Source organism: Tachyglossus aculeatus, chromosome 18, assembly GCF_015852505.1.
Source record: "Tachyglossus aculeatus isolate mTacAcu1 chromosome 18, mTacAcu1.pri, whole genome shotgun sequence".
Taxonomy (NCBI): domain Eukaryota; kingdom Metazoa; phylum Chordata; class Mammalia; order Monotremata; family Tachyglossidae; genus Tachyglossus; species Tachyglossus aculeatus.
Genome location: NC_052083.1, coordinates 929,482 through 954,393, shown reverse-complemented (window position 1 = coordinate 954,393; position 24,912 = coordinate 929,482). Strand labels below are relative to the sequence as shown.

The 24,912-nt window shown below is 55.1% G+C and overlaps 1 protein-coding gene across 1 annotated transcript in view; it reads right to left on the bottom strand.

The window, feature by feature from the left end:
* The window catches only part of COL22A1 (collagen type XXII alpha 1 chain), a 61,709-nt gene extending 37,929 nt beyond the window's left edge, over positions 1–23,780 (bottom strand). Inside the window, exons 1-21 of the mRNA XM_038760680.1 lie at positions 23,730–23,780; positions 23,414–23,552; positions 22,365–22,415; positions 19,692–19,789; positions 19,424–19,513; positions 18,069–18,219; positions 15,626–16,192; positions 12,616–12,690; positions 10,147–10,258; positions 9,125–9,248; positions 8,677–8,952; positions 8,278–8,358; positions 7,674–7,790; positions 7,445–7,489; positions 6,848–6,910; positions 6,442–6,480; positions 4,417–4,461; positions 3,953–4,006; positions 3,594–3,647; positions 3,220–3,264; positions 2,744–2,788 (exon numbers count right to left, since the gene is read on the bottom strand). Of these exons, the coding sequence (XP_038616608.1) occupies positions 2,744–2,788; positions 3,220–3,264; positions 3,594–3,647; positions 3,953–4,006; positions 4,417–4,461; positions 6,442–6,480; positions 6,848–6,910; positions 7,445–7,489; positions 7,674–7,790; positions 8,278–8,358; positions 8,677–8,952; positions 9,125–9,248; positions 10,147–10,258; positions 12,616–12,690; positions 15,626–16,192; positions 18,069–18,219; positions 19,424–19,513; positions 19,692–19,789; positions 22,365–22,415; positions 23,414–23,552; positions 23,730–23,780 (2,322 nt within the window). The remainder of the gene's footprint in view (positions 1–2,743; positions 2,789–3,219; positions 3,265–3,593; positions 3,648–3,952; positions 4,007–4,416; positions 4,462–6,441; positions 6,481–6,847; positions 6,911–7,444; positions 7,490–7,673; positions 7,791–8,277; positions 8,359–8,676; positions 8,953–9,124; positions 9,249–10,146; positions 10,259–12,615; positions 12,691–15,625; positions 16,193–18,068; positions 18,220–19,423; positions 19,514–19,691; positions 19,790–22,364; positions 22,416–23,413; positions 23,553–23,729) is intronic.
* Positions 23,781–24,912: the final 1,132 nt, after the last annotated feature.

Sequence of the window (24,912 nt, the reverse complement as noted above, 5' to 3'; positions counted from 1 at the left end):
AGGGCCGGCAATGGGGGCTCAGGGGACAATTTATGGGCAGGACAAGGTCTCAGCCTCCAAGGAGGCTCAGGGAGGTTGTGCAGGGGAACCAGGAAGGCTATGAGGTTAGCCCCACCCCAGCCATGAAGAACATCTTCCCCATCAACGCAACCTGAGAGGGGACACGGACACACGGAGAGACACCTACACCCCTCCCCCAACAAGCTTTGGCCGGCTGTGTGAGCTGGTCGCCCAAGTTGTGTGGGCGGAAGCAGGCAGGATCCAGCTCCCAGACCAATACCTCTAACAGATGGCCCCACACAGCAGCCAGTCTCCCTCTCACAGCTTGCTGGGGGCACAGGGAGCCAGGATGGGGGCCTGGGCGAAGTCACCCAATTTCCAGCTTCCACATTCATCCTGGGGCTCAGGCAACCTGGCTCCCTGCCCACCACCTGCCTGTGCCCTGACTGACCCTCAAGCCTCCAGGAAACCCAGCCTCTCCTGGCCCCCGCCCCCACCCCACGGGACATGGCTGATGAGATGTCTAGACTCAGGACATTGGCCCACACAGAGGAAACTGGGGACAAGAGGGAGCAGGAATGAGAGCTGATGTGAACTCAAGACAGACAGAGAATGAGACACAGAGAGCGGGAGAGAAAGAGCAGAGACCGAGAGAAAGGAGTGAGTGGGAAAGGAGACAGAGAGATGGAAAGAAAGGAAAAAGGAGTGAGAACGGGGGAAGTGGAAGAAGGGGGAGTAGAGGAGGAAGGGTGAGAAACAGAGAGGGAGATGAGAGACAGAGACAGCAAAAGAAACTCAGAAACAGCGGGAGATGCAGAGACTAAACCTCATGAAGTTTAGACTGATAAGAATAATAATAATAATGATAATAATAATGTTGGTATTTGTTAAGCGCTTACTATGTGCAAAGCACTGTTCTAAGTGCTGGGGAGGTTACAAGGTGATCAGGTTGTCCCATGGGGGGCTCACAGTCTTCATCCCCATTTTCCAGATGAGGTAACTGAGGCACAGAGAAGTGAAGTGACTTGCCCAAAGTCACACAGCTGACAAGTGGCGGAGCCGGGATTTGAACCCATGACCTCTGACTCCAAAGCCCGGTCTCTTTCCACTGAGCCACGCTGCTTCTCAAGCAGCGTGATGCTTGAGACACTGATGACATTAAGGAGATCGATGAAGTCGGCGGTTTGTAAAACAAAAGTCCAGACTCTGGAGCGAGCAGATGGTCTGAGTTTAGACAGGCTGGGGGTGAGATCTCGTCGGGCTACCCTGCCCCAGGCCCAAGTCTAGGAACAATTGAGCTTCACCCCTTCACCCCCAAACTCTTCCGGCAATGATGGTGGCCGACCACCGGAGGGAGCTCGGACCCAGCCAAACGCCAGAGACCCAAGTAGGGCACAATGACGTCCAGTCCTGTTCCCCCAGGGACAGCGCCTGGTGGACAGTGGCCCCGACTCTGGCCAGAAGGATGGCTCTCTCAGGCCTACTACAGTTTCGACTTGGGCCCTGGGGGATGGGATCAGGCCCAAAGAAGGGCCGGGGGGATCGACCACCTCCCTTGTCCTCAGTTTCCCCGCCCTGCCGCAGGCCGGCCAACCCTGGATGAAACCCTATGCGACCTGGACCCTCTCGGTGACCGTTCCCTGCTGGAGGGGTAGGGATGGGGATGAGGGTGTGGGCACTGCCCAGGGACCCTGTGTTCAACCCTAGGTCTGGGCAAGACAGGGCAGTCCCTTACCCCAGACAACTACCCCTGGGTCACTGACCCCAACCTCACTGGGGAGGTTGACCAAGCGGCCACCATCAGCTCCACAGTTCTGCCCAGAATGGAAGGAGGCCCTGGAAGGGGGAACGGGACTGACAAGACAGACTAGTGGGTTGCCAGAGAGCAGGCTGTCCCAGCAAGACTCCCCACTTGCTCTTACTGACGGTTAAGCCCCCTAGTCACCCACCAAACACCACACTTTTCCCTGGGGACGCCTCAGTCTCACCTTATCCCTCATCTCCTAACAGTTTGCCGGCCGGCTCCCTGGACAGCGGCTCCCGAGGCCCGGGAATGGTCCTCGGGGCCGGCGGCCAGTTCCTTGATGACCTCTGGCCCCAGAATACCATGGCGAAGGGCCAGGCTAAGGCAGCCTGGGGCAGGTGAGAGGCAAGGTCTGGGAGGGATGGCCGGGAGCTGGGAGGCTGCAGGGTGGGGGGATGGAGAGATTGGAGCTGACCGCTCAGAGTCAAGGCTGAAAAAATTCACACTTTTAGGCCCTGGTTCCAATCTAACTCTAGCCCTTGCAACCTCAGACCCTGCTCAACTAAATCCACCCCTGCCCATCTCTGCACAGTGAGCACTCAATAGATGCCACTGCTTGGTTGATGGATAAAATATACCACCGGTCTACTGACTGACCAATTCTCTGGAACAGACTGGCAGTAAGGGTCCATTAACCCTTGCATTTTCAGTCCCTGCTCCTCCAGCCCCACACCATTGCTCATTTGGGCACATGAGGGCATGGGAGGCAGTCAGGCAGGTTAGGTCAGAGGCATTCCATGATGTCCTCGGTCCCCAACAGGGTCGAGGCTGAGACTCTCTAAAGAAGGGTCGGAGATGACCTCAAGGGGTTCGATCCCATTTGTCCTCCAAAACACAACTGAATCAGAGGAATGAAAAGAGCCAGAAGACCAAGGAAGTCCCTAGGGACCCCTGCTCCCCTTCTTATTGGGAACATGGTCAGGATGGACCCACACGTACCTTCTCCCCTGGGGACCCTCGTTCTCCTCGCTGTCCCTGGAGACCCTAAGAACAGAAGGAGAAGGGAGCTGCGCATCCCCCCGGCTTTGCTATTCCCACCACCATCCAAGCAGTGTTAGGGGGCAGTGGAAGGAAAGCTTGGAGGTGGTTCCCAGGGGACACAACCAGCCCAGGCCTGGTACCCACCAAAGGGCATCCCCCCACCCCTCCCTCTGGGGCTGCGAGATGGAGGTGGAGAAGAGACATCTTTTATTTGGGCATTATGTCCTGTCTGTATCACAACTGGTGGCCCCCTGGGGGCCTGGCAATGACCAAGCTGCAGACCTCCCACAGCCCAGCATTCCTGTCTGGTCTTTAGATACTGCCTGAGGAATTTGGGGGCCAGCGTAGCTGCAGGGTGCCTCCTCCAGGGTTCCCAAAGCCTGGAGTGGACCCACAGAAAATGGACTCACCCCACCAAGCACCCAGTCACTCACCGGAGCCCCAGCATGTCCTGGTGGTCCTGGGTGACCCACTGTTCCCTGGAAGACATTTCCAACCAGAGAATGAACTCTTGCAAAAGTCGCAGGTGAACAATGGATCGCCCACCCAGGGCTGCCCCAGTGACCTCTGTGCAGGGCTGACAGGGTTAATGGGCTCCAGGGCATCTCTCCTAGTCAACTAGTGATTAGCCAACAGTGGATTATTCCTTCAGTGGTCAGTCCATACCCATCCCATTGGGCAGCTTCTGCCCTCCACTGACCAGGTGACTCTACCCTCAGGGGACTGTTCACCAGTAGCTGCCCGCTGTTCCAGGTGGCTGGGGAGACACAGCAATCAGCTTAGGAGCCATGAAAAAGGGGTCACTCACCTTTGAGCCCTCAAAGCCAGGCAGTGTCCATCCTCCTGGTGGCCCTGGCTCCCCCTAGGGACAGTGCAGCCTTTCAGAATGGACTTGGGTCACCTGGGCCACTTGGCTCTGCAAAACCCAAGGCAGGAACAGGAGGCCGGTCCCCATGCTCCTGAACACACCCACCCCCAGGCTCAGCACCCGACCCGGAGGACCACTGAACTAGACTAGAACCGTTCTGGGTCTTCAATCCAACATTGGACCTTGTCTGGAAGTGTTGCTCGTGGATGGAGCGTGGGCACAGCATGGGCAGGTGGAATGCAGGTGGGCAGAGTGCAGGTGGGTGGACAGAGGGATCACGAGATGGACGTTCTACTTACACGGGCACCTTTTACTCCTTCCCTTCCAGGGGGCCCAGGCCGGCCCAAGGATCCCTGCGATAAGAACCGTGGGTGGCAGCAGTCAGTCCTTCAGCCTCACCAGAACTCAGCCCCTCGGCAGGCCTAGTCTCCCTGGGCCAGGCCTGTCCCCCGGGGAGCAGCAGGGCAGGCCAGGAAGAGCCTGTGTTCTTCCCCTACCCCTGGCCCCCTGTCCTCCTCACCCTGCCCTGGACCACACCACCACAAACAGACTGTGGGCACTGCAGGGTGGGGTGGTGAGCCAGGCTGGCAGAGATTGAGGGTTCCAGGGAACCAACCTAGTGGGAACAACTTGAGGCCCTGGGGACCAGGCTGATGGGGAGGATACTCAGCATTTCCCATGCTCAGCAGGGTGGGTCTGGGCCAGCTGGAAGAGGACACTAGGCCAGATCACACAATGGTGGCAGGATTTTCTACACACTTACCTTCTCTCCTTCTGGGCCAGGAGTCCCAGGTCGCCCTTCTGGTCCCTGAAACAGCAGTGGCAGCAGTGAGAAAGGAAGGCTGGGTTTTTAGCACCTTTAACTCCCACATTCCCAGCCTCACAGTCCTTAACAGGGCCAGGTATGTTTGCAAATAAAAGTATGCGATGCTCCTAACCCTGCATTCCACACAACACAGCCACCTCTGGGTCCTCGGAGGACCACCTGGCACCTGTGCCCCCGGCCCAACCATGTAGAGGTATCCCGTCATAGATGAGCCAGGCTCTGGTCCATGCTGTGCCCAGCAGCAGCTGGAAGCTCTGGAAGGTAGGGACAATTTGTCCTGTTCCCAGCCTCCCATGAGAGGCAGGGACAGCCAGGGGAGGCAGTGGGGGAGGGCGGACGGACGGATAGACATTCTGGCTGCTCTTGCCTGAACCATTCAGGAAAGCAGCCTTTCCACTCAACCCCAGCTTCTCATTCTGACAAGTGACTCCAAATCAGAGCATCACTCACTCCGAATGGCACCCCAGAGTCAAGCCAACTCTCCAACCTCTTGCCCCTGCTACGAGTGGACTCCGAGTGGATTGAGCAAAAGTGGCTCTCTGCGGGAAGGCAGACCTCTTCTGACCCTCCCACAAAAGCAGGACAAGCGAACAGCTGCAGAAGTTTCACCAAGCTTCCAAAGTTCTCAGTAAAAGCTGCCCCAATTCAGAGATGAAGCAGCTGATGGGGAGAGTAAGAATGGTGGCAACCACTTGGAAACATGGCACTAAGCAGCCTCAGCAGCAGACACTGCCCCCCAGGGAGTCAGGCTACCAGCAGTGGGCAGACAGGGAGAACCTGGGCTTCACTCAGAGATGCCCTGCGGGATTAAAAGTGCCTTCTCCCAGCCGCCGCCAATGACTCAAGACACATCTCTGCATCTTTGAGGATGACCTCACACCTGTGCAGCAGCTTGGGCCGCTCCCGCACCAAGAAGCTGCTTGGTGAGAAGCAGCGAAACTCAATGGAAGGAGCACAGGCCCAGGAGTCAGAGGATGTGAGTTGTAATCCTGGCTCTGGCACCTGCCCACTGGTTACCCCAACTAAGTCATAACTTCTCTGTGCCTGTTTCCTCATCTAGAAAATAAGGGTTTGATGCCTGTTCTCCCTTCCTCTTAGACTGAGCCCCACATGGGACAGCGACTAGGTCCAATTTGTTAATCAATCAGACATGTTTATTGGGCGGTTACTGTGTGCAGAGCACTGTACTAAGCACGAATCTTGTATCTACCCCAGGGTTTAGTACACTGCTTGGCACATAGTTAAGTGTGTAATGAATACCACCATTATTGTTATTGTTCTGAGCACCGAGAAACCCTGCAGGATGGCCAGAGAGCAGTGGGGGTTCCGTTGCCCAGTCATCAAGGGAGAAAGGGGCAAAGCTAGGCTCATCAGCAGCGCCTCAAACTGGCCACACCACCTCCTGCAGAACAAGCCCAGGGTTTCCGAACTAGACCTTCCATGCCTTACTTTTGGATTAATGGTTTAATAGGGACACCAATGATGGGAAAGAACGTCCATGGCACAGGACACCCAGAGCCCAAACCCACGGGGCACCAGTCTGCTGCGGTGCACATTGAGAAAATGTGCCAGAGGGGTTTTCTCCAGTCAAGGCCAAAGGAGCTTCTTGTAACAGTGGTTCCGTGAGGATGGGGGCACAGTCATTTCTGCCCCCCCATCCCCAGCCCACCCAGATCCACTAGGATATGCCTGTCCTCAACCCCAAAGTCCTAGGAAACTCAGGTTGGCCTCGGGCAGCATGTTCCTGTGTCCCACCCCCGACAAACAGCTAGAAAGGGGTGCTGTATTTGGGGGGGAAGACAGTGATCGCACTGCCAGTGGAGAGGTCCTATCCAGCATGTGGTGGTCCTGAGAACCAACACCATGAGTCACATGTGTCCACAGAAGTCAAAGGCACCTGAGCCAGGTGCCAGAGTCCACCCCCAGCCCCCTCAGGAGCGTGTGAGAGGTAGAGGGTCCTACCTGTTCACCCTTCTCTCCTTTGGCCAACACTGCTCCACCCTGGAAGAGGAGACAGCATAGTCACACACTTGGCTTCCCTGCTGCCTCTTCCAGGAATGGCAGACCTTTCTTGATCAAGTAACGGAAGGGGATAGTCCAGCGGGTTGAAGAGACTAACACCATCCCTCTCCCAAAGGTCACAGACACAGGGTCACACAGACAGTCCAGCAAGCAGAAGAGATTATCACCACCCCTCTCACAACTCACAAATAAACAGATATCTGGACAGACAGCCCAGCAGCACATAAGTGCATAAACGCACAAATACACACACATACACACATATATGTGCGCTCTCTCGCTCTCTCTCTCCCTCCCCCCCCCGACCCCACACAAGGACTGTGTACTGTCACCCTGCCACACCTACCGAGGCTCCCTTCTCTCCCTTGGGGCCAACAGCCCCTCCTAAGCCCGGCGGTCCAACATCTCCCTGGGGCCGAGGAAAGAGAGTACAGCTTTAGAGGCAGAGTTTCAGGACCCACCAGAGTCCTTCTCTGGGAACAAAACCACACATCACCGCCTCTCCCCCACCATCCCAACACAAACACATACCTGTCCCTAGGTCCCATGTGGGGAAGTCAGGCCTCTGGGCAGAAACTGGATCAAACTTTAACTCATCCCCAGCCCCAGCCCCAGGTCCTGCCCCAGCCCCAGCCCACATCTGCTGGTGATTGATGAAGAGTGCGATACAGCCTGGGTGGAAGCAGCCACAGGGAGCTGGTGGGGAGGGGGGTGGTAGGAGGCAGGGCCAGCCCTCAGGGCAGGGTATGGAGGGGAGACTGCCACTGCCCAGCTTGCCACCTGGCAGTTCTTCCAAGAGGGGCTCGGTAACTGAGGAGCTGAAGTTGCCCCTCCAGGAATTCCCAGGTGAGGCTGTGGGGGCCTTGAGGGGGGCTGTGGCATGGGATGGGCTGCAACACAGATCTGACCTCTCAACCAGAAACACAACGGGCCCCAGACTGACCTTCTGTCCTCGGGGTCCCCCGGGACCAGCTTCACCCCTGTCACCCTAAAGAAGCCACAGAAAAGGAATATGAACTTGTCTCCCACTGCTGTGTGGGTGCTCACAGGAGGATGTGAAAGAGGGCCTGTGGGGTGTTATATGTGCCCATGGGAGGGGACGTGTGCTCCTGAGAGATGGTATGTATGTGGGTGCAGGAAGATGGGTGCCCTAGAGCGAAGTGTGATGGCACCTTTTCCCCAGCAGGACAGGAGCAGTTGACTTCAGTCTTCGGAAAGCCGACCTGCTCACCGCTGACCGTGGGTGGCCTCTCTGTTGCAGTCCGCTCCGTCACAACCGTCACCTGGCACTGAAGGAAGCCAGGTGAGTGTGGATCAGGTAAATTCTCCGGGGGCCTCAGTCCCAGTTCTCCCCCTCGCACACGTTTCCGTGGAAATGCCAGGTCTCCTCCTCGCCCCGCATCCCCTCAATGCATTTTGGCAGCCTACGCTGGGAATGGAGGGAGCCTACCAGCACCCAGGTGCCGAAGTGCTGGGAAGGCCACTGAAGCATAGCTGTTCCACCCCTCCCAGCCCAGCTGAGGGGACAGCTAGGTCAGACAGGCCTCAGACAAGCCATTAAGCAGGTTCCAGGCTGATGAGAGTTTCTGGGAACGGACAGTCACTGAGGACCGAGGGCCTAGGCTCAGATGATCTGGAGGTTGTGCTGCCCTCCTCTCAGACCGCCCACCCGGGGCCTTCTGTTCACAGGTTAGGGGCCAGGTCAGGGGATCCCCAGGGCTTGCTGTCCCATCCTCAGGCACTCCTGGCCACAGGCGCTCCCTCATGGGCACTCACCGGCCCCGAAGGAAGGTCGCAGCATGTCTCCAACTCTGCATGCCGCGCATCACAGTAAACGACAATGCGTTGGAGGTCGAACTGTAGGGAAAAACGGTGGACAGAAGGCGTGTCACAAGACTGAGGGCACACCAATCCAATGGAGCTGCACCATGAGAGTACAAGGCACACCAGGGCACAGGGCACACCGGGGCACGGAGCATAGCGGGCCACCAGAACCTGGGGATCACTGAGAGAGTTTGATTGGGTGTTCCTGGGGACCAGGGGCTTGGGCGGAGGTGGGTGGGGACAGGGAGCTGAATACAGTCAGGATAGGGCCACGGGGATGCCGGGAAGCACAGGACTGACTGCTACAGAAGGCTCCCCCACCAGCCAATCCCCAGGCCCAGTAGCACTTACATCCACAGGCACGCTATCGTAGAGACGCTTGCCGATGACGGTCCGCCCTCGGATCCCAATGTTCTCTCTGCCCGCGACAGGCAAAGTTCGCACAGGTTGGCAGTCCACATACAGGGAAGCGTTCCCTGCCTGGATGCTCAAGGCCAGCTTGTGCCAATTCCGGTCAAAGAGGTGGCTCACCGGGGTGCCACGGTACACCGCCTTCACGGCATCTTGCGTAGCCCCTACGGCGCTGAATTCCACGGCCTTGTTCTCCCCGTCCAGCCGGACAGACACCTTGGGGCAGAGAGAGGTGGAAGTGGGATGCCAAAAGCGCTGGCTGATGGACTGATTGCTGGGATTCTAAGTTGGCACCAAACCTCTTCATTGAGGTGGGTGAGGGGATGAATGGGGCAGTGCAGGGAGGGGCAGGAGGCAAAGCAGGGCGAGGAGATAGGAGGCACGGTACCTGAGGAATGCCGTACTTGTCTATCACTTGCCAGATGTACCAGTCCTCATGGCGTGAAGCTTTGCGGAAGCGGAAGGTGGCCACAAATGCGTACTCATCGGGGAGGCCTTGGGGAAACACGGCCCTGTGAGTGTGAGGATGGACGGTTGAGAGCAGTCACGGTCACAAACTGGCTAGAGTCCAGTGTGTCTACCCAAACCTCTCCCTCAAAGAAAGGAGGAGACCTCCACCCCTGCCCCTCCAGTGTCTGGAGTCCAGACCAGGATCTGCATGAGCCCCACCCAAATGGGTGCCCCAACCCCAGCTTGCTCCATTTCAGGGTCAGGAAGTCATTCAACTTCGGCCCTCTCATTGGTGCCCAGTTCCTGGCATCCACCTGCCACCCGTTCCGCTCTGGTCTGTTGGGGGCACGTCCTGGCCCACGTCAGCTTCCCAGAAACACACCCTAGCCTGAGACAGGCCCAAAACATATTGCCCGATGAAGGCCAACTTGCACGACTGGATTTGCTGGGACCCCAGGACACTGGGCCAGGTAGCTTCTTTGCACGATAATAATGATGGCATTTATTAAGCACTTATTATGTGCAAAGCACTGTTCTACGTGCTGGGGAGGTTACAAGGTGATCAGGTTGTCCCACGGGGGGCTCACAGTCTTCATCCCCATTTTCCAGATGAGGGAACTGAGGCACAGAGAAGTTAAGTGACTTGCCCAAGGTCACACAGCTGACAACTGGCGGAGCCGGCATTTGAACCCATGACCTCTGACTCCAAAGCCCATGCTCTTTTCCATTGAGCCATGCTGCTTCAATGCCCTGCTTGATGCAGTACCTGACTCTCCTGTATCAGATGGCATCCCTGCTCCCTGTCAGAAGCTGGTCAGGAAGGGCCAGCAGGACCACCCTCCACCCAAGTCACCACCTCCACCTTCTGGCCAGCCTCCAACCTGTGCCCCTGCACGCATGCCTGCCTGCCTGCCTGCCTGCCTGCCTGGGGCAGCAGCCAAAGGACAGATGCAAACTCACTCCGTTCTCTGCACGACGGGGAAGCTGCCCATGCGGACGTAGGCACTCTGAGCTCCGGACTCCTTCTTTCCCAACACATCCTTCACGCTCAACAGCTCCATCAGGTCAAAACCTGCCCAGACAGGCAGGGATGGACTTAGAGCCGGTCCGGGGCCAGACCAGGGCCCTAGGCACCAGAAATCGGCCTGAGGAATGCTCCATACACTAAGCTGTGCCCTCACCCAGCCTCCACACCAAATCCCCAAAACTAATCTAGACCCTCCAACGCAGGAGGGCCATTCCACAGGTGTCAGAGTCCTGGGGGTCTGTGACTCCCAGGGCCTGTGACTCTGAGATTTTGACTTCCAGCAGTGGCTCCCTGCAGCTACCGTGGTGCTGTCCCTGGCTTGTGGAAGAACAAAATGGAGATTTTGTTAACTCTCCTTTCTCTCCCAAGCAAGCACCTAGTAGAGCATCCTGCATACAACAGGTGCTCAGAATCAGTGCAGGTTGATTGATCCATCGACCGATGAGAAGGCAAGGCACAGGAGAGGCTCATCGGCACACCTGTGGCCACCCTTAAATCCCTTAGGCTCAAACCCGCTATGGTCCAAACGGTCCAGATTCACTCAGGCTTCCTCTGCACCCTACTCCTCCTCGTCAGCACCAGTGGCTGCCACTGCCTAACACTGAAGCCAAAGAGGGGCAGTGCCCACCCCAGGAGTGAGAGAACACTGGGAGAGGAAACTCGCTCCAACATTGCAGTCGACACCGGTTCTAAAAATAGGCAGCACCATCGGCTGGCAACAGGGTCTGAATACTAAAAGGAATGGAATATGCCTTTGGAATACAAAATCTCCTCATTACACAGATTCCTGTACATTGGCAAAGTAATATTCAATGTCTTCTTCTCCCCTCCATCCACCCTCACTTCTCTGCCCCACCACCAAAGCTTTGGTTTCTGCCAGGACTGGGCAGTGGGGATGCAGGTAGAGCAGGAGTTTGATGCCTGCATTTGATGGGCTCCTGGGATGCCTATTTGGAAATCATCTGTAAATCACTGACTTATCTGTGTCTGCCAGTCTCTTTCATTAGACTAGAAGCCTCTGAGGTTAAGGACAGCTTCACTCTCCCAAGCGCTTTAGTACCAAGCCTCATACAGGGCCATGTACTAAGTGCTTAGGAGGGTACAGTGCAACAGAATTGTCAGATGTGGTTCCTCCATAAGAAGTGTCCAGTCTATAGGGGGAGTGCTTAGCATGATCAGCGGGTGCTTGGTAAACACCAGTGATTGATGGATCACTTGGCCAACTTCAGGAATTGGGGAAACTTGGGGGCATCACAAAGTCGGCAACTCAAGCAGGACTGTTAGATTGCAAACTCAATAAAGCACAAGACTGGCTCCTCCTCTTCCTTCCCTTTTTCAGCCTGTGAACATTAGGGTCAGACCTGGCCCACCGGCCACAAAAGCCAGGAGGGCAGGGACTGGGGGGCCCTGAGCCAAAGCGGAGGGGGTTGCTTGAACAACTCCTCCAACACAGCACGTGCAGGGCGTGAAGGGGCCTTATGTCCCCGCTGGCCCTCCTGAAAGAGCAGGAAACCTCCCGGGAAATAGACAAGCATGGAGAACCCCAGTGACCCCTAACTACATTCCGCCGATCCTGAACTGGGAAGGAAACAAGGAAGTGGTCCCTGGCAGTGCTGGACAGGAAGCTGCTGGCACGGGTTGGAGATTCTGGGCAATTGGATCAACAAGAACTCTCCCGAGGAGAGGAAGCAGAAAGATCCTGCTCCTCTAGGTGCCATTGGAGAGAGGAAGGGCTGGAAGAGAGGAAAGAGAAGGAAGCAAGAAACAGTGGAGGACAGAGGGACAAGAAAGAGCTCAGGATAGTTGAACAGAGTTTGGGAACACTAGTCAGGATGGATTATGAGCTCTGTCATTATCTTGAGGATGTGTGTGTGTATGTGTGTGTTTGTGTGCTGGTCAAACAGGAGTTCTAGTCCTAGCTCTGTCCATGGCTCCCTGGGTGACCTTGGACAAGTCACTTCATTTGCCTGGGCCTCCATCTCCTCCTCTCTAAAAGTGGGGTGTGTATGGTGATGGGGGGAGTGGAGAATCCTTAATCTTCCTCCCTCTTGGACTGTGAGCCCTGGGTGGGACAGGGAACATGTCCAATCTGATTGTCCTGTATCCCTGTGGTTAGCATCATGCTTGGCACCTTGTAAGCACTTGAAAGAGAGAGAAAGGTGGGAGGAAAGAAATGACAGGGGGAGGGAAGAAAGGAAGAAAGAGAGAGCTGGAGAGAGGGATGTTTTCTCTTTCCACAATGTAATGGATGTCAAAACACCGGACCTTCCAAGTTGGGCACTGGAACAGGGATTAGGAAGGCTCAGCTCCCACCCACAGTCCCATAGAAGCTGGCTTGGAAAGGCTCAGTGCTTCCCTTCAGCTTCTCCCCTCCCTCCCCCGAGTTACCACTTCCTTCATACCTGTGATCCCGTCCGTCTCCCCGCTGGTGTGCTTGAAACGGTCACCTTCCACCCGGACACTGGGGCACAGCACATCTGACAGAGATGGAGAGGCAGAGAGAGGATCCCAGAGAGAGTCCCACCTACCCAACCAATCTGCTCTAACAATGACTCCCCTCCCCATCCCACCATGTGTATCAGCGATGGCTGGGTCAGCAGGGGCTGGCCCTAGAGTTAGTGTGGGAGAGTTCCTGCCTCTGGTGGCCTTTGATTTCTACCATTCAGGAGCCTGAACTGAGCACAAAGGGATACAGCGCCGGGTCACTGGAAGGGGCAAAAGTTGCAGACCAACAGGGCCAGCATCAAATACATCCCGGACCTGCTGACGGTCTCCCCCAAAAGTCCACCAGTTTTTTTTTTGGGGGGAGAGGTTAATCAAACCTGTTAAGAAGAAAATGGGGAGGGGTCCACCTAGAAAGCAAAACAGGTCAGTGATTGTGTCACCCTTATCTGAGACAGAACATTACACTGGATGGACTATGGACACAACCTCCCCGGACCTCAGTTTTCTCAACTGCACAACAGGGATGAGATAGTTGCTCTCCTGCCCTCTTAGTCTGTGAGCCTCGTGGAGGGCAGAAATGGCATCCGCTCTGATTCACTTGCATCTGCTCCGGCCCAGAGCTCAGTACATGTAGTGATGATGACGATGACGATAAAAATAATAATAACAATAATAATAATTAGTGGCCACCTTGCTCCTCCTCCTGGATTGTTCTGATCCAGCCTTAACCGATGGGGTGGGGTTGGGAGGCAGGAAAAGACCCGACTTCTAGCTGCATATGCAAGCTGTGCTCCTGCTACCTTCAGCTCAGATTGGTAATAGAGGTGAGGTCAGCATATCCATCCCCCTGCAGCACAACAGCACCCCTACCATCCACAGATGCTCAGATATTGCCTGGTCTGCCAGGGAGAAAGTCTATCCTGCAGCTAATTATGCCAGGAGGAAGGCAGAGGAGGGAGGAGGCCTTATGAGACAACGGCTATTTAAACTTCCCCCATACCCAGCCCCCAGCCTGCCCTGGCCCCAGAAGCTGCAGGACCTACCCAGATGGGGCAGCCTCTCCGCGGACTGCCAAGGAGGGCGGCAGGTTACATTTGGGCTTCTGACTCTTCTAAAATTAGTTTACTCAGAAACGTTGATCCTCACGACTCAGCGAAGCCAACTGGAGACATCTGCAAGCCCCGGGCATGGGCCGTAGTGGCGGCTGCGGTGGCTCATGTTCTGCCAGGTGGCCAGCCGGTTAGGAATGCTCAGAGGTCACCAAGACAGGAAAGGCTGGCTCCGAAATAGCCCCCATCCTGTTCTGTCCCGCCTCACCCAGGGCAATGCTGCTCACAGAAACCGCCCACAGCCTCTGCTCCACTTATGGGGGCCAGTGGGGATCATGGCCTCCGGACCTGCCAGACATGGGGGCAGCCAGGCCCTGCAGAGCTCGTCAGGAGCTGGGGACCAGGACCAGGGCCAGGAACCAGGGATATGGATGGAAACCTTCCCCAAAGTCCCTGAACTGGTGCCTGCCAGTCCCCATGGATGGGACCTGAATGTGGGCACTGCACCACTTTGATGCCCAGAACCCTGCTGATCCAATGACCTGGTGACCTCCATCCCAGGCTACAGCATGTGCCCATTCACTTCTCCACCAGCAGAACACCATCTTTATGTGGGAGGGTCTCTCCCCCTCCCTAGCCTCCAGGTAGGGAAGTGGGGGTGGGGGGGGTTTGCGCACGCGCACACACGCGTGCACATGGGCATGCACACAAACACACACATATACACACACCACACAAATCCTCAAGATAACGACGGAGCTTATAATCCATCCTGACCCGTGTTTCCGGTCAGCCCGCAGCTGCCCAGGAACTCGGGCCAACACATCCCAACTGTTCTCATGGAGCCAGCTTCTGGAAACGTAAGTCAGTCTCCTTTCTGGTTTCTTCCGGAGATACCCCTTCCTTGGCTCCACCCCCAGGGAGGTCCCCCTCCCTGAAACTCCAAGGCTCTGCAAGCATAACGAGGGGACCTCAGGCAACCAAGGGTCCGACATCCTGGGTTCAAGGTTTACCATGATTTCAGGTGGGTCCAAGGAAGCCCCCTCCCCACAAGTGGAAATGGAATTTGATTTCATAAAGAGTTTTCACAATCACCTGGACACAGCTCCATCTCAGCTGGGAAAGCTCAAATCCTGCCCCTGGCCTGCCCCGGCCCAAACCAGCCCCAGAATCCAATCTTATTGTCCTGGCCGTGCCCCAGCACTGGCACAGTACAAATCGATCCCCTCCCTAAAGGCTGGTTTCTCTCCAAGCTGGGAACCAGGCATGTGGGAGACCAAATTCCAGGTCTCAGTTCCTTCCATCCTGTCTCGTGGCCGGGCCCGACAGAAGCTATACGCAGCCTCTGCTGAGAAAATCCTGTCACAAACCACTGTCTTATTTTTGGGTCCCCTACTTCCCCAAGTGCAGACCACAAACATTTGCAAGACCCCTCCTGCTTTGGGCTTCTGGAAACTAGGCCACAGAGCCAATGACCCGGGGCTGGGCCACAGGGACACCCAAGGCAATCAGCTGGGATCCAAGCTCTGTCCCACACAGGGTTCCCAGCCCCTCTCTCACAAAAGGAGAACAGGCATTTCAACCCCATTTTACGGATGAGAAAGCACAGATAGGTTAAGTGAAAGGCCAAAGGTCACACCACAGGCCAGTGGCAAAAACACAGGGTTCCAGGCTCCCAGACTCGTGCTCCTTATTCTAGGTCACTCTGCCTCAATAAGCTGCTTTTCTGAGAATAGATTTGGGGTAATTGAAAGGAATGGGAGCTTCCATGCCCGGATGGGATCCCCAGGTCCAGCATGGACCCCCCCAACCCCACCCGACTCTTAAGGGAGGCTCTCAACGAGGTCGGAGGGTGGTGGAAGCTGCCCGAGCCAGGGTCCGCCCCATCCTGGGGCCCCCGCCGGGCCGCATCACCTACTCTGGCATATCCGGCGGCGCAGCTCCCCGCGGATCTTGTCGATGGCGTCGAAATCAGACACGTGGAACACGTGGGCCGACCTGGGCTCAGACGCGATCTCATCCAGCTCCTCCCTCAGGGCCGCCCCAACCCCCACGGCGAAGATGCGGATCCCGGCCGCCCGTGCTGCCGCCGCCGCACCCACCACCTCGTCCTGGCTCCGGCCATCTGTCAGGAGGATGGCCACCTGCTGGACGGCGCGGTGGCCGGGTCGCCCTCCGGCTGCAGGGGAGAAGGCAGTGCCGGCGGCATAGCGCAGGGCATCCCCGGTGTTGGTGTTGCCACCGTGGTAGGCGATGGCCCCAGCGGCCGCCTGGACCGCCTCCCGGGTGCCAAACGTGCCCAGCTGGAACTCGCCAGCCGGCCGGTCGCTGTAGTGCACCACGCCCACACGCGTCCGGTCCGGCCCGATCTCGAAGGTCTCCACCAGGTTGGAGACCCACTGGCGGACCTTCTCGAAATCGCCCCTGCCGACGCTGGAGGATGTGTCCAAGATGAATACCAGGTCATAGTCGACGCTCTTGCACCCTGCAGGACCATGGACACCCAAGTGAGAATGCTACCGAAGGGGCAGCGGGGGCCTGAGCCCTCTTTCCCTTCCACTCCTCCGGCCGCCTGTGCCGACCACCCCCCATTGCCAGGCTCCCGTGCCCCTTCCCTGGGGCAGGCCCCACCCTCAGTCAGCACTGCCGCCTGGCTCATCTGGGCCCTCCACTAGTCCACTGCCTTCTTCACTTTCCCTCGCTCTACCCCTAGCCACGCCTATGTCTCTCCTCTTCCTTCAACTCCTGCTATTCGTAAATCATTTGTGTCTGCCGACATCGGGCTCTTGTGCTCCCAGGAGCTCAGGATAGTGCTCCACAAACAGCAGGTGCCCAGCAGAGTGTTCCACACACTGACTGTGTCTAAATCTCAGTGTGTATTCTTTCCCAGCACTCAGTACATTGCTCTGCACACAGTAAGCATTTAATAAATATTATTACTAGTAGTACACAGTAGGTGCCCACACAGCACTCCACACACAGTAAGTATAGCATAGTGGATAGAGCAAGGGCCTGCGAATCAGAAGGTCATAGGTTCTAATCCCGACTGTCACTTGTCTGCTATGTGACCTTGGGCAAGTCACTTCACTTATTATTGAGTTACCACATCAGTAAAATGAGGCTTGAGACTGTGAGCCCCATCTGAGACAAGGACTGTGCCCAACCTGACAGACTTGTATTTATGCCAGTGCTTGATACAGTGCCTAGCACATAGCTCTTAACATGCACCATAATTATTATCATTATCATTATTATTATTATTACTACCCAGCACAATGCTCTGCACGATAGGCACCCAACGCAATGCTCTGCACAAAATAGGTGCCCCACGTAGCAACCTATAAGCATTAAGGCAGATAACAAACATTGTTGGGCACTTGATTCAGACCCCAGCGAGTCAAATTGTTCCTTGCTCTGATATATCCAATCAACCTTTCTCTCCTGAAGCCCCATCTCCCTGCCCTGGTCTGTGAAAGAGCTTCCTTAGAAATGCCTGAGCCTGCATGGGCCAGCCTGCACGGGCCAGCCTGCACAGGCCATGGGCTCCAAGTTCCACGGACTGGCCATTCATTACATCTGGCTGAGCCCTGCCCCCCAAGCAACCTGCCCAGTGGGCCTCGCTCACTGGGGCTTTATGTGGCCAGAGCTGTTGGCTTACCATTGCCCAACCACCCAGAAGAAGACACCCCTCCCACAGCAGCTCCCTGTGGGCCAGGCTCACCAGTCTGGCATGCTGGCCTCCATGTTTCTGTCTGTCCCCATGGGCGGTCCTCTCAACTTTTTCCCTGCTAGACTGGGAGCTCCTGAGAGCTAGCTACTGTTGGAATACAGAGCTCCCTTCACCCCAGCCCCACCGCTCTCTCCACCCCTGCCCACCCGAGAAGCAGCATGGCCTAGTGGAAAGAGCACGGGCCTGCAAGTCAGAGGATCTAAATTCTAATCCCAGCTCTGCCACTTGTCTGCTGTATGACCTTGGGAAAGTCACTTTACTTCTCTGTGCCTCAGTTACCTCATATGTAAATTGGGGATAAATACTGGGAGCTCTGTGCGGGACATGGACTGTGTCTGACATGATTAGCTTATATCTACCCTAGGACTTAGTACAGTTTCTGGCACACAATAAGCACTTTAAAAATACCACTTAAAAGAAAACCCAGCCCCAAGAGCTGTGCTGAGTGTCTGGGGTCAAGAAACCCATCAGGAAACACATCGGGAGGGGGTGCTGGCACAAGACCATCTGCCATGTGGGGTAGGGACTGTGTCCACCCTAACTATCCTGTCCCTGTGCCAACACCCAGCTTAGTGTCAGGCATATGGCAAGCACTTTACCAAGACCAAGAATTGTCATTTTCATCTCTCACCTGCCCTCTGGGCCCATGCCGTGCTGCCACTTAGGGCTAGGAGAAGCAGGAGTGCAGAGCTGGAAGCTCCTCCCATGGCCTCACTGCTCAGTGCTCCGCGAGCAGCGTTCAGGTGAGGGCAGTGTTCTGGCTGGGGGCAGCCGTTGAGTCTCTAGGAGAGGAGGGGGATTAGCGAGGTTCCTCACACACACAAAGAGGCTTCCACCTCGAGCAAGCACTTAATTCTACCTTCTATATTCTCTTACTTCCCCTACTTGTCATTTATTTCGGTGTTTGTTTCCTCTGCTACACTGTGAGCCCCCTGAGGGGTGAGACTGGGTCTACCAACTCTATCTAGTCTCCCCTAGCCCTAGGCCAGTGCTTGGTGCACAGTAACTGCTCCATAAATACCACTGATTGAGGGCAGGGATCATGTCACCTTATGCTATTGCACTCTCTCAAGTTCTTAGTAGAGTGCTCTGCAAGCCCTCCAAAAATACCACTGGTTGACTAATTCACTGGCTGATAGAATCAAGAGCTGGTACTAGAGCCCAAAACTAGCCTTAGTGAAGGCTCATCTCCTCCAAAAGGTCTTCCCTGACTAAGCCATTATTTCCTCTTGGAATTGCTCCCTTCATTCACCCCTCCCTCAGCCCCACAGAACTTACATACATACTGGTAATTTACCTATTTATATTAATATTTGTCTCCCCCACTAGATCGTAAGTTCACTGTGGGCAGGGAATGAGTCTACCAACTCTGTTATGGTGTACTCTCCCAAACACTTAGTATAGTTCTCTTCACACAGTAAGCACTCAGTAAATACGACTGATTGATAGGGTCTTCTGACTCCCAGCCCTAAAAAAAGATGGAGACAGAAACTGAGAATGAGGGGGAGGAGGAGCAGGAAAATGAGGGAGAGGAGGAGGAGGAGCAGGAGAATGATGGGGAGGAACAGCAGGAAGGGTTGGTAAGAAGCTGGTGGTACAGGGATCTGAGTCTCTTCCTCTCCCACATATCTGACTGATTCCAGCTTCAGGCATAGGCACCACCCCACTTAGAAAAGGGGGATTCCCCCTGCCCCTAAGTAGAAAGAAGGATCCCCTTGGTGGCCACCCTGCAGGACACCAATCTCAGCCCGGTCCTCCACTGGGGAAAGCCATGGGCCGGTGTGGGGCACCCCCTCTACTAGGCAAGGGGAGGGTAGACGGGTCTGTCCCGCATTCCCTTCCCTGATCTGATCCTGATAGTATAGGAGCCCCAGCCCTCGCATGGAATCAGGCCTGCTGCCAGTGGGGCCTCTGAGATCGGCTTCTCTGGCCAACCCCGCCCCATGTGACCCCAGGCCCACTGGCACCCAGCCACTGGGCTCTGACCGGCCTGGAGGCCTCTCCCGGCAGCAGGGGCTGGTACACTGGGGGATCTGGCCTGTTCCCTACAGCCACACCAAGAGTGAAGGGGTCAACCTGGGGGAGGGGAGGCTTAGGGGAGTGATGGAGAAGGGTGGGCAAGAAGAGGGGCCAGCAGGGGCAGCCAGGCAGAGCCCTGTCACTCCCATGGGCTCATTCCACACTTTCACCCCATACTGCCCTTTCCCAGTCCCAAATACACACAGGTGGAGTTGACATCTCTGAATTAAGTCACTGGCTTGACAAACTGGGTGTCATTAGTGGTAGTGTTGGTGCTTATGGAGCCCAAGGAACTATACTGAGCACTGGAGTAGTGAGAATGGACCCAGTGAACTTGGAATGGAGTAGTGGGAAAAAGGCAGAAATGAAACCGATAATGATAATGAAACCAGCCCTGAGGGGCTGGATGCCATCTAAAGACAAATCAAACATTTCCTCCAAGTAGGCACTGGGATAAAACGCTCAGGGAAGAGAAAATATGCTTTAACCAGAACGTGACTTCGAGAAAGGGAGAACAGTACTTTGGAAATACCCTAATCCCTCCCAGTGCAGCTAGCTCCAGTCTGTCTGTCAACCCCCAAATCACATGCACTGTTTCTCACCCGGCGGCAGGAGGACCACCAACACGGGTTATTCTTAACTCCAGCTCCCTCCCCTCTGAGCCGCTCCCATGGTTTAGATGCCACTGCATGACCGTGGTTAGGTCTTCAGGCCCAAATTATCCAGACCACCAGGGCTCCCAACCCTTCATCATGGCCCAGTTCTACTTTTATTTCTAGGCAAAGCTCCCCTTTTACAGCATAGATTATCTGGATAATTTCCCCTATCACTAAAATATTTTAATATCTGTCTTCCCCCTCTCACCTGTTAACACACTGTGGGCACAGGGGATGTCTACCAACTCTATTCTCTGTAGAGAAGCACTGTTGCTTAGAGGATAGAGCACAGGCCTAGGAGTCAGAAGGACCTGGGTTCTAATCCTGACTCCACCACAAGTCTGCTGTGTGACCTTGGACAAGTTACTTAACTTCTCTGAGCCTCAATTACCTCATCTGTTAAAATGGGGATTTAGACTGTGAGCCCCAATGTGGGACAGGGACTGTGTCCAACCTGATTAGTTTGTAGCTAGCTGCCCCAGTACTTAGTAGAGTGCTTGACACATTGTAAGTACTTAACAAGCACCATTACTACTATTATTATTATTGCACTGTATCCTCCCAAACACCTAGTTCAGTTCTCGTAACCTAATGAGTGCTCAATAAATACGACTGGTACTTTGTTTCAAGAACACATAGCCCCTGGATCTTGAGCATTTTAGAGGGTAAAATTTTCCATTCACCTCCTCCCTGAATCTACTTTGGTCAGAGCTGCCAAAAATGTCCAGAATTTCATTTCCTACTTTTCCTGGCTACTCTGGGTGGCTAAATGGCAAAGAGGAAGACTGTCAAGAAGGGAGGGAGAGCGGAAAAGATGGAGCAAGTGGAGGAGAAGAAAGGAGGAGGAGGAGGAAAAGAAAAAGACAACACATAGGTTTGGACTTTCCAGCAGCTGGCTTTCAGCACCTGATTTCTGGTGTTGCTTGCATTACCAGCTGCTCTGAATCTCCCCTGACCCATCCACTAGAAGCAGGAGGCATTATCCTGGCTTCATCATCCTGGTATCTAAGGCTCACACTTCAGGGAAACACACCACCCTGTCAGCCCTGTGTCATGTCAGCACCATGTCAGCCCTGCATCAGCCAAGTCTGAGCAACTGAAAGCATTCTAAGGACTTAGTATAGTGTTCACCACAGAGCAAGTGCTCAATAAATTCCACTAATTGACTGATTCTGCTATTTTCAATCTCGGAGAGACAACTCTTCAACAGACAGACAGCAGCAGACAGGGTTAGGGAGATGCACCCCACAATCACTGCTGGTGTTTGGCTTTCTTAGGGGCCCCAATTCAGCCATTTGTAGTTCACACCAGGATTGACTGAGGGCTTGCTATGTACTAAGGGAAGTAGCATGACCTACTGCATAGAGCTTGGGCCTGAGAGTCAGAAGGACCTGGATTCTAATTCAGGCTCCACTTCTTGTCTGTAGCTGTGAGACCTTGGGCAAGTGACTTCACTTCTCTGTCTCGGTTACCTCATCTGTAAAATGGGGATTGAGACTATGAGCCCCACGTGGGATGAGCTGATTACCATGTATCTACCCCAGCATTTAGAACAGTGCTTGGCACAGAGTAAGCGCTTAACAAATACCATCATTAAGTGCTTAAATACCACAATAAAAAACTAAGCATTATGAGAAATACTAAACCATCAGTCGTATTCCCTGAATCACTTTTAATTAACATTAACCACCCCACATTTTTTTCAATGCATTACAATCTCCTTAACACAATTATTTGCCAAATTAATTTAAGCCAATTTGTGAATCCATCTAATCCGGTCATGGTCCGTGCAGCCCAAATGAACATGTTTGTGTGATACGCTGTCAAGATGGTTGCTATGGTCAGAATTGCCCATATTACATAAGGAAATGCATAGAAGGTTTCATCAAATTTATGTTGACTTAGGAAGGAGGGAAATATGCCTATCTGATCCTTTTACATCTACCTCCCTGTGTAGTATAGTTCTCGGCACATAGTAAGCACTTCATAAATACCATAGGATTCCATCAAAGAGTGGAGTTTCCCTTGGTAGCTGGCCCCCAGGGCCAGTTGTGGTCCATGGAATCAGAGTTTCTTCCTTCCATGACCAAGCTCTCAGCTCAAAGTCCAGTCCCGGATTCATTTGGGACTGACGCCGGTGCAGGAGACCCTAAATTAGGTGTGGCCGCCTGGACCCCTCCCGGAATAGCTCTGGGTTGGGACAGGATTAGTGCTGCAGCCGGAGACCCTAAATTAGGCCTGTTGCCCCATACCCCACCAAAGCACCGGCAGAGAGTGGTCACTCCCACTGATCCACGGACTCTCTGGAAAGGGAAAAGGCCCCTGGGTCAGGGGAAACTCTGGTACTGCAAATGGCCTTCTAGGAGAATCGTAAAAATCACAGCGACAATGAAACCCAAAACTTTCCTGATCCTTCGTGTTCCCGATATCCCTCTCTTTCCCTTGTCCAAATCTCAATACCTGCAGAGCTGCCCCACCCTCCGGAAACATACAAATCTCACTCCCAAATTGTTATGGAGCCGACCCAAAGGGTTGGAGGTAAAGGCAGGGGTGGGATGGCGGGAAAAAGGTGGATTACCAGATGGGTGGTTAGAGGAGTGGGGGACTTGGGCCTTGCCTTCTGCAGCCACGTGGGCACGGGGAATGGGGGGGGGGGGGGGGGCATAGAGAGGGTGCCAGAGTTTGCAAGAAGTGGTTGGCTTACCTAGGCTGGGAAAGAGCATAAGTTTGGGTAGAGACGGGGGCTGGGGGCTGTGAGGAGGAGGTGTGGCCTTTTCCCTGCCTCCCTTTGATAAACCCTGGCTCTCCCCATCCTGGCTGCCCTCCAAGAGACCGTCCTGGATCGACTCCCATCACAGCGCTACCACTGTGGGGGACCTCAGCACTACTGTAGAAGTCATGTTGTCTGTCTTCCTGCGGACCCCATGGGGCTGGCAGCTCCTTGAGGGCAAGGTGCAGGTCTGTGGCAGCCGTGGGCCACTCCCGGTTGTCTACCACAGTGCTCGGGGAGCAATATGAGAAGCAGCATGGTCTAGTGAATAGAAGCAAGGGCCTGAGAGTCAGAAGGTCATGGATTCTAATCCCAGGTCCACCATTTGTCTGCTGCGTGACCTTGGGCAAGTCACTTAACTTCTCTGGGCCTCAATTCCCTCATCTGTAAAATGGGGATTAAGACTGTGAGCCCTACGTGGGACATTCACTGTGTCCAACACAACTATCTTGAATCTAACCCAGCGCTTAGAACAGTTCCTGGCACACAGTAAGCGCTTAACAAATGCCATTATGATGATGATAAGGATACTGTGGCTGTTGCCCCGGCTGGTGGGTTTCCTAGAAAGCGGGAGGGGAGTGACGAGCCCCAGCGCCCCGAGGATGCAGCTCAACCCTGCCTGCTCATCCACCAGCTGTGGCCCGGCAGCTCGAGGTGGCAGGCCTTTTCTCTGCCATTGAACGGGGGATTGATTTGGGGAGGGGAGGGGGGCATCGCCCGGCCACTGGGCCCCTGTGGTGCCCGGGGTGGGGGGCGAGGGGATCCCTCCCTCCACTAAGGAAAATCCCCCAGACGCCGGGGGAAGATGGGGAAGAAGGGGAGGAAGGACGGGGGTCGGCTCCCTTACCTGGCGGCGAAGATCGGGTCTGGGGTCCCGGCGGGGCGGGGCTGGGCCCATCCCCGGCCCCAGGTGTCTGGCGGCGGGCTAGGAAGTTTGCGGGGCGGGCAAGGACCGGAGGGGAAGTTGGAGGGTGGAAAAGCGACGGCAGCGGAGCACCGTGCGGGCCCAGCTCTGGGGTGGGGGGCACCGCCCCGGGGCAGGTCTGGGGCGGGGCTCCGGGGGCGGGGGAGGAGGAAGAGGAGGAGGAAGGAGGGGGGCAGAAGGAAAGGAAAGGGGGAGGAGGACCAGCTGCAGGAGATTGACTGATAGGAGGAGGAGGAAGAAAACAGAGAACAGGGGATTGAGAATAAATTTCAGCGAGTTTGGGGCAGGTTGTACAAGCGTGCGCACGCACACACACACCCAAACACACACTGTCCTCCGTGTGTGACGAAGACACCGCTTACGGGGAAATTCGCCTAAGAGTATGTGCATGTGTCTGAAAAGGCCAGCGTGCCGGCCACACTGTGCTCACAAAAAGGCTGCTCCTTGTGATGGTGTTATGCAATCAATAAATTCGATTGAATGAATGAATGCTTAATGTTCGCGACATCGGTGCTGGCTTCTCTTTTGAAATCAATCAATAAATGACATTTATTAAGCTCATAATGTGTGCACAGCGCTATACCAGGTTCCTGGAAGAATGCAATGCAGAGTTCGTAGATACGATCGCTGCCCTCTAAGGTACTTACGAGGTACAGGGGGAGACGGTCATTCAAATAAATTACAGATCAGGAAAACAAGAGTATAATAACTGCAGTGGGGGCGGAGGCAGGAGGTAGGGAGGTCAGCAGGGAGGCTGGTACAGTAGTCTCCTGGTCTCTTCTTCCTAGGGAATGCAAGTACACTCACCCACTGGCACAGATACTTGCGCGCGCGCGCGCACACACACACACACACACACACGCACACATACAGAGGAAAGGAGACAGGCAGACTGTGTCCCCATCCAATTATAGCCCCCCTCAGCAGTGTATTTCAGTCCCAAACTGGGGCCAATCCGTCTGGGCCACTCCCTGCCCTGGGCAAAAGAGGGGTGGGGATGGGGGATGGAAAGAATGGGAGCAGGGAGGGGGAGATGTTTGTCAGGAATGAATACAAAGGGACCTGGCCCCTGCCCACCTCCACCAGTCCCCACCCTGCCCACCTC